The 13542-nt window shown below is 40.0% G+C and overlaps 1 protein-coding gene across 1 annotated transcript in view; it reads left to right on the top strand.

The window, feature by feature from the left end:
- SMPD3 (sphingomyelin phosphodiesterase 3) overlaps nt 1-13542 on the top strand; it is a 66781-nt gene that overhangs the window by 37148 nt on the left and 16091 nt on the right. The window contains exons 3-4 of the mRNA XM_034788569.1: nt 6385-6540; nt 12686-12775. Coding sequence (XP_034644460.1) covers nt 6385-6540; nt 12686-12775 — 246 coding nt within the window. The remainder of the gene's footprint in view (nt 1-6384; nt 6541-12685; nt 12776-13542) is intronic.

Here is a 13542-nt window from a genome sequence, read left to right on the forward strand (position 1 = left end):
GTATATGTACCCAAAGCCACAGAATGAATCAGTGGCAGAGCCATGAATATAATCCAGAGCCCCATCCCCTGATCTATTAGACTATGTTCCCACTGGCATAAAATCGTAAATCAGAGTTTTCACCTTGGGGAGCTTTTGCTGCCCTTCACATAGCTGCACACTTTAGTGGTGTTAAGTTATGCACGTTGTTATCCAGGCTGAGCTGAGAGTAACAGTCCCCTTTAGAAGATATTCAGATGCACATTTTTCATTGAGTATTCAAAGATATGTTACCAAATTATCAAAGGCATTAGTCACATATCCTGAAGGCTTAACCTCACATTCCTTACATTAAAACCATTAGCATAACTCAAAACACCCTTTGCCATCTGTCTTAATGTAAGCATGCTTGCTCAGTATGTTTACCAAATATCCTGACATATAAACCAATGTGCATATATACAAGTTCTCTAATTTCCCTTCTGAACACTAATAAAAACCAGTGATGTGGGTATAAACCAACACTTGTCCCCTCTCTGTGCTCACCATCTTTGGGATTAGAAAAGCCTATCTGGTAACTGAGGTGAGGAAATATCTTATATTAGGCCAAGTTCTGTTGACGAAAGAGACAAAACCAACAGAAATTGGTCCAATAAAAGATATTACCTCACCCACCTAGTCTCTCTAATACTATGGGACCAGCACGGCTACAACAACATTGCAAATATCTGGTAACAGACACATTTGCAAGTCTTATAGGACGTGCATGCTATAAAACACACACTTGAAGTTCTTATCAGGACTACCAGTGCAGATCTCACAAGATATGCATCTAAGGAGGTCTCTTCCTTAACCTTACGCCAAGGAGTGTGTGGTGGGTGTTTTCCCCAAGCCAGAAAATCCCAGCTTTCCCGTCCCCTTTATGCACGTAAGTTAACATCTTGACATTATGGCTTACTGACCATATATGGCTGAGAAAAAGCAGATATGTATTTTATAAGCACAAATAACCCTCAGTATTAAACAATCACCATCTGCATACCGTGTGATCAGTGAAAGCAGATGTCTGAGATCGTCTTGACATGCCTGGGACATTTTAAAACACTGAATAATATAACATACAAATCAAGCTATTTCATCATAACGAGTGATTCTGAGCATGTTGTTCACCATATACTCGGAGCATGACATTTCAAATCAAATCTTCATTTCACGTGGAAGGAAAGAAACATTGTTCTTTCTTACCTTGACATGTTTATCATTTGGAGGCTGAGCCAGCTATCTCACTGGGTTCACACTGTAGTTCCAGAAAATCAAAGATAATCATCATTTTTTACGAGTATCATGCACAGCTTGTTATTTTGTGTGTAGCAAAAAGAACAAAAGTGGGAGTGAGAATACAGTAATAATTATTTTAGGAACAAATTTTCTCCCTCTCATCCACCCACCCCACCAGTCGGACTTTTACTGGCTTTTTTAAAGTAATTACAACAACTAAATTTGATTTTGATAAAATCTATTGATCAAGTCTATCATTTAGGTTGGAACACACAGCAGTGTTTTCTGCGTATTTCCTCAGAAGTGGCTGGCATACTACTGGGAGCTATAAAATAAATGATTTTAAAAGTGTTCTCAATGAGCTCCAAGATGGATTAGCTATTGTATTCCTTTGGTAAAATATACTCTCATATACTTTTGTGTATAGTTCCTTTCTTCTACTCCAAAACCCTAGAGTAGTTTAGTAGCTAATATGGATGATCAGAGACATTCCTGCTATATCTTATTCAGCTGAGAAAATGTTTCCAATCAGTCAAAAATGCACAAATATCCAGAGATGCCCAACTGGAGTGAAAGCTGAGCACAATTTTTTTCTTCTTTGAGTGTCCAGATGTATGGATCCACCAATTTTTTCCCAGAGGAACGTCATTTTTCAAAGATATGCTGAATGGATGGAGTATTATTGGTAGCACAGGGCTAGTTTTAGAAAATTATAAATTATCTGAAAAATCAGGCCACAGGGCTCTCAAATTGGGTACCCGTTTTTGACATTAACATCTGTGCTTCAGTTGCCATTAAAAGGGGAGTTGTGAAGCTAAATCCATCAGTTTCTGTGTAGCACACAGATGCTAAATAGGACTGGAAGGGACTTCCTGGATCATCTCATGCAGTCCTTTGCTATTTCAGGAAACAGTGTCATATAATCAGGGGTGAAAGTAATTTACAGGACTTACTGGTATTGCCAGAGTCCTGAGGGGTGCATGGCCTCAACCGGAAGAGGCGGGGCCTCTCAAGATTTAAAGGCCCTGGCTGGAAGCAGTGGTGTAGCCAGGTTCTAACATCAGGGGGAGCGAACACATAAAAAAAGGCGCCACCCGACATATCAAATTACTAATTACATACTTTTAAATTCGTTATACATATTTATTTGTACTTAAAATGAAAGCACAAGAATGATCCAGCCACGGAAGGGTTGCACAGCTGGCATTTCACAGGAGAACTTTAGATTATACTGCGATATACTTTAGATTCTAGAAAGTAAATCACAGAATACAGTAGTTTGTAATTGTCACCCCTTGCCCCCGGAGCAGAGCGGCGGCTCGGCTGTGGCAGAGTCATTCCCCAGGCTGCCGCTGCTCGCGGAGAAAAGATGCCTCTGAAGAGAGACCACAAGAAAAAAACATCCTCCCTCCCCCCCTTTTCCTTCCTTCTCCACCTCCTCCGCCGGCACCAGCTTCATAGCCACTAGGAGCTCTGCCCACCAGATTGTGGCTTTTGTGCTGTTCTGTTGAGGTCCCCTTGGATGTCCTGATGTGAGAAAACGGAAAGCTTGGAAGCCGTGTTAAACTTCCAAGTGACAGGTGCCTATTGTAGTGCTGCACGCTTGGTTTCCAGCCAATGGTTCCCTTATTTCTTGGTGGCATATTAATTATTATTAATAACAAGTCCAGTAGGGCCTAGAAGCCTCACGTGAAGTCAGGCTGTGCTAGAAGCTGTACATATAGAGTACAAAGAGTTTACAGAGGGTGGACGAAAGGAAGTATCCCCATGATTTGGGGTATGTTTACACTGGAAAAGGGAGGTGTAATTTCCGGCTTGTGTAGACATACCAGTGCTAGCGCTGATCAAGCTAGTGTGCTAAAAATAGAAATGGAGCCACAGTGGTGCAAAGAGCTAGCCATCCTGAGTGTGATCACACCTGAGACCCTTGATAAGCATTCAGGTGATTAGCCCCTCCTGGTGCTCATGCCATTACACTTCTATTTTTAGCACTCTAGTTTGATCCGAGCTAGCACCAGTATGTCTCCTCCAGCTGGGCATGATGCCTCCAGCTCCAATGTAGACGTACCTACAGATGGAGAACAGAGGCACAGTCAGACTAAGTGACTTGTTCAAAGTCACCCAGGGAGTCACTGGCAGAGCTGTGAATTGAACGCATGTCTCCGGCTTCCATACAGTTGGATTGCCACTTCACCTGGAGGTCTCAGGACAGTAATAGGCTGATTAGGCCTCAGCTGGACTATTGTGTCCAGTTCTGGGCACCACATTTCAGGAAGGATGTGGACAAATTGGAGAAAGTCCAGAGAAGAGCAACAAAAATGATTCAAGATATAGAAAACATGAGCTATGAGGGAAGATTGAAAACATTGGGTTTGTTTAGTCTGGAAAAGAGAAGACTGAAAGGGGACATGAGAACAGTTTTCAAGTACATAAAAGGAGGAGAGAGAGCAGGAGAAAGAAAAATTGTTCTTCTTAACCTCTGAGGATAGGACAAGAAGCAATGGGCTTACATTGCAGCAAGTGAGGTTTAGGTTGGATATTAGGAACTTTTTCCTAACTGTCAGGGTGGTGATCCCTGAGCCCTTTCAATCCCCGCCATGGAAGCCAGTGTGGTCCAGCACGGCGTACTGGCTCTTGCCGGTACGCCGGACCAGACCGGACCGGCTTACTTTCACCTCTGCATATAATCCTGTTCATAAATTTATCAAGCTTCAGCTTAAAACTACCCAAACGTATTGTCTATGAAAATGAGAGAGTCCAGAGATATCCAAGGAGACAGTGGAACCAGCACAGTATATAAAGCCATCCTAGCAACCCCCAATAGGCTCAAATCCTGGTTCTAAACAGACGTGAATGGAATCTGCTCATAACATTGGCCCTACCCAGTCTTGGCATAGGAAAAAGGAGATGATGATCTGTGGTATTTATTTAGATGGAATATATGGGCCCAGAGAGTCAAAGGTGTTAATACGATCCTTTAGCTGTCCAACATTAAATAGTTTTAAACAAAGTTTTATATACAGAGACCTCAGCCTGCTAAATACTATGGCAAACACAGTTAAAAATCCTTTAAACCTTTTATTAAAGATACAGAAAATGAAGAAAAAACAGTTAAAGCATTTGAAATGTAACATATTAAGTAAGGCTTTTATTTTAACAACATCCTTTGTTCCCTTTCCCTTTCTCTAAAGTTAGTCTTTAGAAGGAACAAACCCCTTGTCTAACAGTCTCTTAGAGGGTATTCTTTTGGGGTGGGAAAGAAGTTAATTGAGATGGGCTGGAGCTACCATTGTTGTTAAAGTTCGATCCTGTTTCCTAGAAAGCAAAACAAGACAAAACACACACAAAAGCAGAAGAAAGAAAATGCAGGTTCTTTCTCTGGTGTTTACTCTCAATTACAACTTCACTGCTGGCAAAACATGGGCACAGCATACAGGCTTTTCAACCACTACAAGAACTGGCAGATTTATACCAGCATCAGGCTGTTTAGGGGATTGCTTTTATCTCCCTCTCTGCTCACAGGCTTACAGTAATGTTGCAAAATATGCAGTCTTGGCCGGCTAAGCCAGACTCTTGTTAGAAGACAAAACGAGAAGCATAGGAAACAGAAGAAAAACGGTGGGAAAGGAAAAAGACACACTGGGTTCAGGTGACAGTCTCACATTCCTGGTGGCAGTCAAGATTCAGCCAGAACTGGTGGAGGTGGCAATGTCATCCGTCCCTCTGTTAGCTTGGTCTGGTAAGGACAGCTCTTGGGATCAAGACTACGAAGGCCCACTGATGTTACAGTGGATCTCAAGGATAAATGAAGGTGGCAACCATGATAGTGAAGCTTGCTCTTTTCCCTTCTTTTCATCAGCAGTTGTCCCCCTACACTTCCTCTATAACAACTTTGATCTCAAAGCCTCTTTTATTTTAAGGACCCTGAAAGGGAGTGAAGGGCGGAATAGTCCATCCTCCCACTATTTTGTCCACCAGCAGGCCTAATTTCTGATACCAAGTTTGGTTCATTGATTTCTGGGCTCACATTGTTCTTGTTTATCTGGCATGCTCACAACAGTCCTTGAATTACATCAGTAGGTCTTTTTGTTTGGACTGATTCAGTCTCTCTCTTTTTTGCACCTTTCCCCACCAACATTTGTTGTTAGGTTATTGAAACATTTTATTAATTTTCATTCACTTTTCACAGATGAGCTCACAATTAGGATAAACTAATTCGGTCGTTTGTGCCCACTACTCAAGTTGGAAGGCTGTTCCAGAACCTCACTAGTATGATTTTAGAAACCACCTTCTAATTTCCAGCCTATTCCTGGTCATTTGTTGTCGTGCCAACGCTGTCATATAGCTTAAATAGCTCTTCTCCATCCATGGTGTTTACAGTGGTGCATGCCATAGTAAAGCCCCTGGGGAAACTTATAATTCTGTAGTCCGAGGAGGATTTGAATGGTTAGCCTCATATCAAACAATGAGTATAAAATGAAATCTTGACCATCCATTCTGAGCACTGAATGGAGTGGAGGTCCTGTGGACAAATAGTTTGTGATCATGTAATTAAAGACTGTATCATAATGCATATGCAGCCTTAATTCTAGAACTTCTTAACTTATGAATGCTTTACTTTGCAACCTTAACATTATACAAATTACATATAAAAAACTACATTTAAAGAGAGTGTAATTCACCCCGTGCAGAGAGCCAGCAGAAGGTCTACAAACTATTTAAGTCCCATTTCAACCTTATGTCAAGGACTTACGCAGTGTGTAGGCCTCATGCAAGGTCTCTGCACAGAGGATGAATTTTATTTATACTGTCCAAAACAACACCAGCCACTTTACATACAAATAGTAAGATATTCCTTGCCCCAAATTGTTTAAATATACACCATGCAGTAGGGGAAAAGATGCAATACAAGGGCTTGTTTTGGGAGGGGGTGGGTAGGAGGGGTTGGAGTGGTTTTGTGCTTTTATTTTTTTTATCTCCCTCCTGCGTTTTTTGCTTTATGTCCCTAACAACGTCTGTTAGCTGCACAAGAGGAATGCAGCATTCTGAGTATCTATCTGTAAAGTTAAATGTTGTTTTAAGCACATTTCCTTGTACTCAGGCTTTTTCATATTGTGCTTCCCGTAGGAGACACTACAGTTCGATGTGAGCAACTTGATCTGCTTCAAGATTGGCTGGCTGATTTCCGAAAATCTACCTCCTCCTCCAGCACAGCCAATCCAGAGGAGCTGGTGGCTTTTGATGTGATCTGTGGAGATCTCAACTTTGACAACTGCTCATCTGGTGAGACAAGCTTTTCCCCTTCCTCTTGAATACGTAGCATCACAGTGAGCTACTAAGATGTTGTAATGTCTCCTCTAACTGCTTTAGAGCAGGGATCTGCAATTGTACATGGCTTGCGATCACATTTAAATAAGAATAAATTGCTATAAAAACTTTTAAAAATGGGAGTAAAGATTGTTAATCTGAGTGGGCAAACCCAATGTTTAAGAGATGCCTATTCATTAAAGGGGAAATTTCTAAGGCACAAAGGGCAGTCCTATCATTTGTGCCTTTGACAGTCTCCACCAAAAGCTAAAAGAATCAGACAGGTAGCTCTTACCTGCTCTGCACTTTTATTGTCACTATGGCACCTATATACCCTTTCTTTCTAGTTACTAATATATATCAACAGGCATATAATCACTGGGTACCTGTGGAAAAAAAATCTTACATAACTCTGTAGTTAAAGACTATATCATAATGCATACGCACAAGGGGGCTGAATTAATGTTCCGAAGGCAACTTTAATTCTGGCATTTACTATCTTTAAGGACTTGACTTTGCAACCTTAATATTCTTTTAACTTATTTTTTGGAAGTTATTCCATATATGGAGGGCAAAGGACACCATTAAAAGTAGACATTTACTACAAACAGATGTTAAATTTGCAGTGGAATTCTGAGTAAAGAATATCTCACACAGTAGGGTAAAGTCAAACATGATACAGTAAATGTTATTTTTAATGTGTATGTGTTTGCACAATGTGTATAGGCAGTTACATAAACGGATGTTAATTTATTTCAACTGGCTCATCACTACACTAGCTGGGCATACCACAGAAATTAAAAAGAACAATTATTACCAGCAATTGGCACAAATCAAAAAATCCATCCCAACTTCTACCACTACTGTCTGTTAATTTGGGATCCCCTCCAAATTATGTTCTAAAATTAAGAAATATTCCAAGTAAAAAAAGTCTTGCATTATGTTCCATAAATAAGTGAATCGGGACTCTGGTGGACTGTAGGAGAGCGCAAATTTCAGAACCAAAGGCTGTCTACTAGTGATGTCTTGCTGCTTGCTCAAAGGAGTTTAAACCTGGGCCCAAACAACAGAAGCTTTTCTAGAAAAGCAACTGATCTGAAAGGTATAGGGAGAGGGGTTGTCTAAGACAACCAGCATTATAGATACTAGCTACCACCACCAAGTAGCAGCTTGGAAGCCAGCACAGAGTATAAATCACAGGTGATGTATATTCGTGTGTGCGTGCTCCACTAAATAGGCAGGTAATTGCAAAATGCTCTTGCTGAAGCAGCCAAATGACCTCCAATGGTAGCCTAAATAGAACACATTATGGTAGTCCAGCCTGGAGCTGGCAAAAGGCATGGAGAGGGCTACATCTGAGAGGAAAGGGCACGGTGTCTGAGCTACGGCTACTATGCGGGCATACGAAGAGATGGATACACTAGGACCGTCAGAGTGTGAACCAGTGAGACCAGGGGTAGGAACAATCATGATCACCGTAAGTCTCTTAATATGTTCTCTATTGTGCATATTGGTTTATACTGTGCTTTTAGTCAGCTAGGTTAGAGATAAATTCAAGCTTCAGTGCTCAGATTGGGCTCTAAAGTTTAGGACCAGCAGGTTTATGGATTCTTAGTCACTGTTCAGGCCCATTTGCTTAGTGGAGATATTAGTGTCCATAGGGAATCCATCCCCTCTAATGAAGCTGGGTGTACCAGTTATGTCAAAGAAAAAGATATCTCCTGTACAGTCCAAAATAACTACTATTCTTTCATATCATGTCTTTGAATGTGCTTTTCTTTTAAAACTGTTGATGAGATCGATATAGTGCTAATCACCACTGCCGAGGTTAATTAAGCTGGTTTGGATAGATAGTTGTTCAAATGAAAAAATTCAAAATGTTGACTGCCCCTGCATTGCCTGGTCTTCTCTCATATTTACATGTGCTACTACTTGGCAGCCAGGATTCTCAGGAGATGAATAACCTATCATACTCCGCTTTGGATCAAATGCTCACGGTCAATTTAGTTATTGCATCTCCAATCTCAAATGAACCCTGAAGTTGAGTAGAAAAGTATCTGAAGAACAGAACATGAAGTTGGCAGACACTCTGACTTGGCATCTGGAATTATGAATCAACATTCTAGAGCTGAAAGTCAAGATTTGTTGACCAGAGTTTTAGTAAAGCAAAAATTTCCCTATGCTTTATTAGCTCAGAGGTAAATCAATTTTAGCTGAATTCAGATACATCCAATCAGAATTCAGTTATTTACATACTTGTGTAGCTTTGCTCCAAATCTTAAAATTGTTAACCTCTGATGAGATTAAGAAACTTCCTGGTTTGTAAACATGATCATTTCATCCAATGAATGATCTAGAATAATCTTTTTGTACAATATGTAGCAAACATAGTATGTGCATTTTAGCCAAGTGTCAGATGTTACTTGGTTGACAATATATTTTTATACTTGTGAAGCTGGAGTACAGTGGTTGAGTTTTTGTAGGCATGTTTGCATAGGGGTTTAAATTATTGAAACGTAACCATTGTTGAAACGTAACCAATGCTAACAAAGTAAAAGCTGTTCTTAGATGTGTTGCTAACAATTAAAATCATTAAAAGCATTGAAAATCTGTTTTATTTTTGCTATTAATGCAGTTTACTATTTTGCATTTTTGAAATGGAAGTGGAAATTAAGTTGATCACTTTCATTTTCTATTTATAGTCAGTCTCACTTTTTGGTTCTCATGCATTAAATTAGAACAGTGCTGCAGTGTTTATGTTCACAACTCTGCAGGGGAATGTTTTTAATGTTAAAAGTCACAGATCTTTGTTAGGTAATGTACTTCAGACCGAAAATGTAGGTTTTGTATTTTTAAGTGCTAAATCTTGGTACAGTATTTACCAATTTTGCACTGTAAAGAGTCTGGAAGATTTTAAGGAAAAAAATTAACTGAATATTTTTAGACTTGCCAGCTCTCTTTACAAATTGTGAAACTGTAGAATAGTTTGTTTCCTCCCGTGAAAATCCAGCTCTAACTCTGTGTTGAAAGTTATACCATTAATCCATCTGACATTCGCAAGTTCCTTAGTCACCCCATGTTTTAGGGCCATTTGCAGCAAGTCCTTTGTACCCTAGTACTAGAGAGGTATCACACTTCTAACATCAGTACATTGAATTCTCAGTTATCAGGAACTTTATTATAAGGATGTCTTTAATGTCAGGCTGATGTAGTCTGACTGTGATGGAAATCTATTATATTCTAAACCTTTTGCTACGAGATAAAAACCGGTTCAATGAGAGGGGCTAGGCTGTACCTCTCAGCCATGAATAGTAACAATTGCTGCATGGTAGTGGATTAATCATCACAGAATTTTATTCCTTTCCATGGCTTCTCCAATGAAGGTTTGTAGGCATCTGAAACCCTGAGACAGAGCAAAACTTGAAGAAATAAAATTGCAGATTTCATCTGGTCCTTAAATAAAAATACCTGAACAAAATCAATAACCTGCTGAGAGAGGAGGGATTTGATTTAAGTGTACCTGTCAAATCTTAAATAACCTCGTTTTCTGCAATTCCTCCAAGACGTCTCTGCTAATTTATTACTGCCTCAGCCCCAGAATCGTCTTGTGGTTCTAAAGACGGCAACTTTCAAAGCAGCTGAGACAATGCGAGTGCAATAGTTGAACTGGAGCTATGAGTTCTCAGCTCAGTAAGATACACTGAACAAAATGCAAGAATGGGATCCTGTGGCTCTATAGGTAGGGCCAAAACAGATACAATGACGCAAAAGCCTATAACAGCCTCGGGACAGTGGATGTTTAGTACGAATGTGGCTACAGACTGAACATGTTTCCTTTTTCTGACCCCTTCTAGTTGGAATTGAGATAGTCACACAACATCATCCCTTGGCAAGAATGATGTTGCTTTCCTGTAGAAGCAGGTCTGGTTTGCTCTGTTGATGCAGGGCAACGTCGTCCTTAGGTGATACATCTAGCTCAAACTTCAAAGAAGTTCCCCCTCCCTTGTTTTGAGTGTGTCCATTTTCATACACATTTATGGATTTTGTTGCCTTGACAATAGCCTGTGACAAATGACATCATTAGTTCCAAGTGCAGGGACTTGTGAATGTTCCAAGGATCCCTAGAGGGAACTTGAACTGTTGATAAGAAATTCTAAAATCTAAAATGGTGGAAGTGCTGCAAAGAAGAAAATTATCAAGGGACACTGCCAGTTTAATAGGTTTTTAAAAAAAAATTACTGGATTTACAGCAGTGCTGGTATTTTCAGTTTGAGGGTCTGATCCTGCAAATACTACTAGATATGAGATTTACTATAATAAATAGTACACCCTGAATTTTAATTCTCCTAGCTCCTTCATCCAGTGCCAATAGTACTAGTTTGTTGTTACATTAAATAATCTTAGAGGCATATATTTGCTATTAGACTTGAAGTAGATAAATTGGTACTAATTATGCTCCTGGAGAAATTAAGCATTGAGAATGCATGTGGTATGCTGCTTGTAATTTGGACTACTTTAATACTACTTTAATACTCAGGATAACAATATCAACACGAAATATCATTTTTCAGTCAGTTATGTAACCTAAGTGTTTCGTGAACAGTGCATCTTGTGAGGCAGTCAGACCACAAGTTTCTAACTTCAACAAATGCGTTGCAGATGTGTTGTACATACCCAACTCACCATCGGTCCTGTCAATATGAAGCCAGCGGGTGTAGTTCTGCACTGCCTAACATTTAACACCTACATTGTGTCGTCATTTACGTCAGTACACAGCGCAAGGCAATGGAGAATCAGGCCCATTAATTACTCCCAAAAATCAGATGGGCAGGAGTTCGCAGTGAATCTTTTGTTGTTGTTGTTGTTGTTGTTGATACATTTTCTTCAGTTTTAAAGTGCTCTATTTTCCAACAGTGACTCTTTGTTCTTAGTGGAGTTTTGTTGGCGGGGGCAATTATTTGGAGAGTTCAGGCAGTGGAGAATAGGATATTAACAACTAATTGTATACCGTAGCACCAACCAGCTCCAATGACATTAGGGCTCCATTATGCTGGGTGCTGTACCAATGCATAGTAACAGTAAGGGACAGGTTTTTAAAAGGTATTTAGACACCTAAAAATGCAGTTAGGGTGCCTAAACAATTTTGAAAAATTCCCCACTAGGCACCTATCTGCACCTCTGTGTGCCCAAGTCCCTTTAAAAATCTGGCCCTAAAGAGTTTAGGGTCCCTATTAAGACAAGATGCAACAAGACAGTATAACAAGGGAGTGGAGGTGACCAGGGATAGGAAAGTGGCCTATTTTTCATGATTTACAGTTTTGGAGGATTTGAAATATACAGGTAACATTTTTAATGCCATTAATCTCAACTGACCTAAGGTCTTTCACCTTTAGGTCACCAGTTCAAATCCAGCCCAGGTAATTAGTGCCCAAAAGTCATCATTTGCAGTCTGTTCAGTGGGCCAGTTGAAATGAGTTGGTGATATTAACCCAGTTCCTCAAACATGTGCCACCACATCAACTGGCACTAATTGGTATGCTGTTGGCAGTCTTGCAGACTAAAAATTGAAAGGGCCTGGAGACTGGTCCCTCCAGGATAGGGGCTACGTAAATTACCCAAGCAAGATGGGAAATCCACATTGCCATTGCCTGCAATCAAACCTGTTTTGAAGATAAATAAGGGGCATCAGTTCCTTCAGCTGTCAATTTAGCATTAAACTAGTGATAAATGGGAGACATTTAGGAAATGCTTTTGTCAAATCTGAGGACTAAGATTTAGAGAATTTATAAAAATGTAGCTCATGGTTAATAAGAATCTTGACTACAATTGTGAGTTTTGGTTTATTTGTTTTTTTTTTAATTCATTACAGAATGTTGCTAATATCACCTTAGAAACCAAAATGAAATCAGGTTCCAAATTAAATCTGTGCTCTGTAGTCTTGACCAGAAAGGTTGCTTCAGAGTGATGGGAGGAACCTCCTCTCCCTTCCAGGGGCACGAGCTGAGGGGACAGATCGGAGAGTCAAGTTTGTCTTTTGCATGGTACCAGTTTTTGCACTGTATTTTAAAGCTTGCACTATGTGATTGATTTGCCTTTCCCTGGACTTGTTCTTTCCTTGCAGAGGACAAGCTGGAGCAGCAGCACTCCCTGTTTACACGCTATAAAGATCCATGCCGGCTTGGTCCTGGGGAAGAAAAACCATGGGCAGTTGGTAAGGTTTTGTCTCAAACTGTCAGAGGCAACCGATTTTATCCTTATATGGCCCTGAGACACCACCTGCAGGCAGCATATGGTATAACTAAGGGGCAGTAACAATTAAGTGGGGACTAAAGATTTACAAACCATGGTTTAAAAGTGTCATGTCTTTTGTAAGCCTCAGAGTGCTTTATTGTATTATAAACTGTACCCAAATAGTGGAGAGTTGATTTCTACCAAAATGCAGCCCCTGCTGGAATTGAACATGGCATCAATTTATAAGATTACTCAAGTACCCTGCCACAGTTTAGCCATTTTAAAATTAGTTTTTAAAACCCAGTTGAACCATTGTGGTTTCTCTGTATTCCAATTCTAGTCTCTCAGTTACACCAAGCTATTTGTATGTAAACGGAAGCATTCAACTTATGATTCGATTCTTCCAGCCCCATTAATTGCTGATGTTCTAAATCAGTGTTTGTGACAAGATAATTAAACAATTCGATTGGCACAGTTTTCATTTTCACATCCACTTCAAACTGCATACCTTAATAAAAATTCATTCCTGGTGTAATTCCACTGATTTCAACTGAGTTACACTAGAGATTACTTTGCCCACTGCACTTCCATGAAAAACTTTAAAAACAGGAGTGATGATCGAGATACAAAAGGAGCGCTTAAACACGATAAAGTCATTGCGGAGAAACTAAATGGATTCTTTGCTTCAGTCTTCATGGCTGAGGATGTTAGGGAGATTCCCAAACCTGAGCCGGCTTTTGTAGGTGA

This window comes from Trachemys scripta, chromosome 13 (genome assembly GCF_013100865.1).
Source record: "Trachemys scripta elegans isolate TJP31775 chromosome 13, CAS_Tse_1.0, whole genome shotgun sequence".
NCBI lineage: Eukaryota > Metazoa > Chordata > Testudines > Emydidae > Trachemys > Trachemys scripta.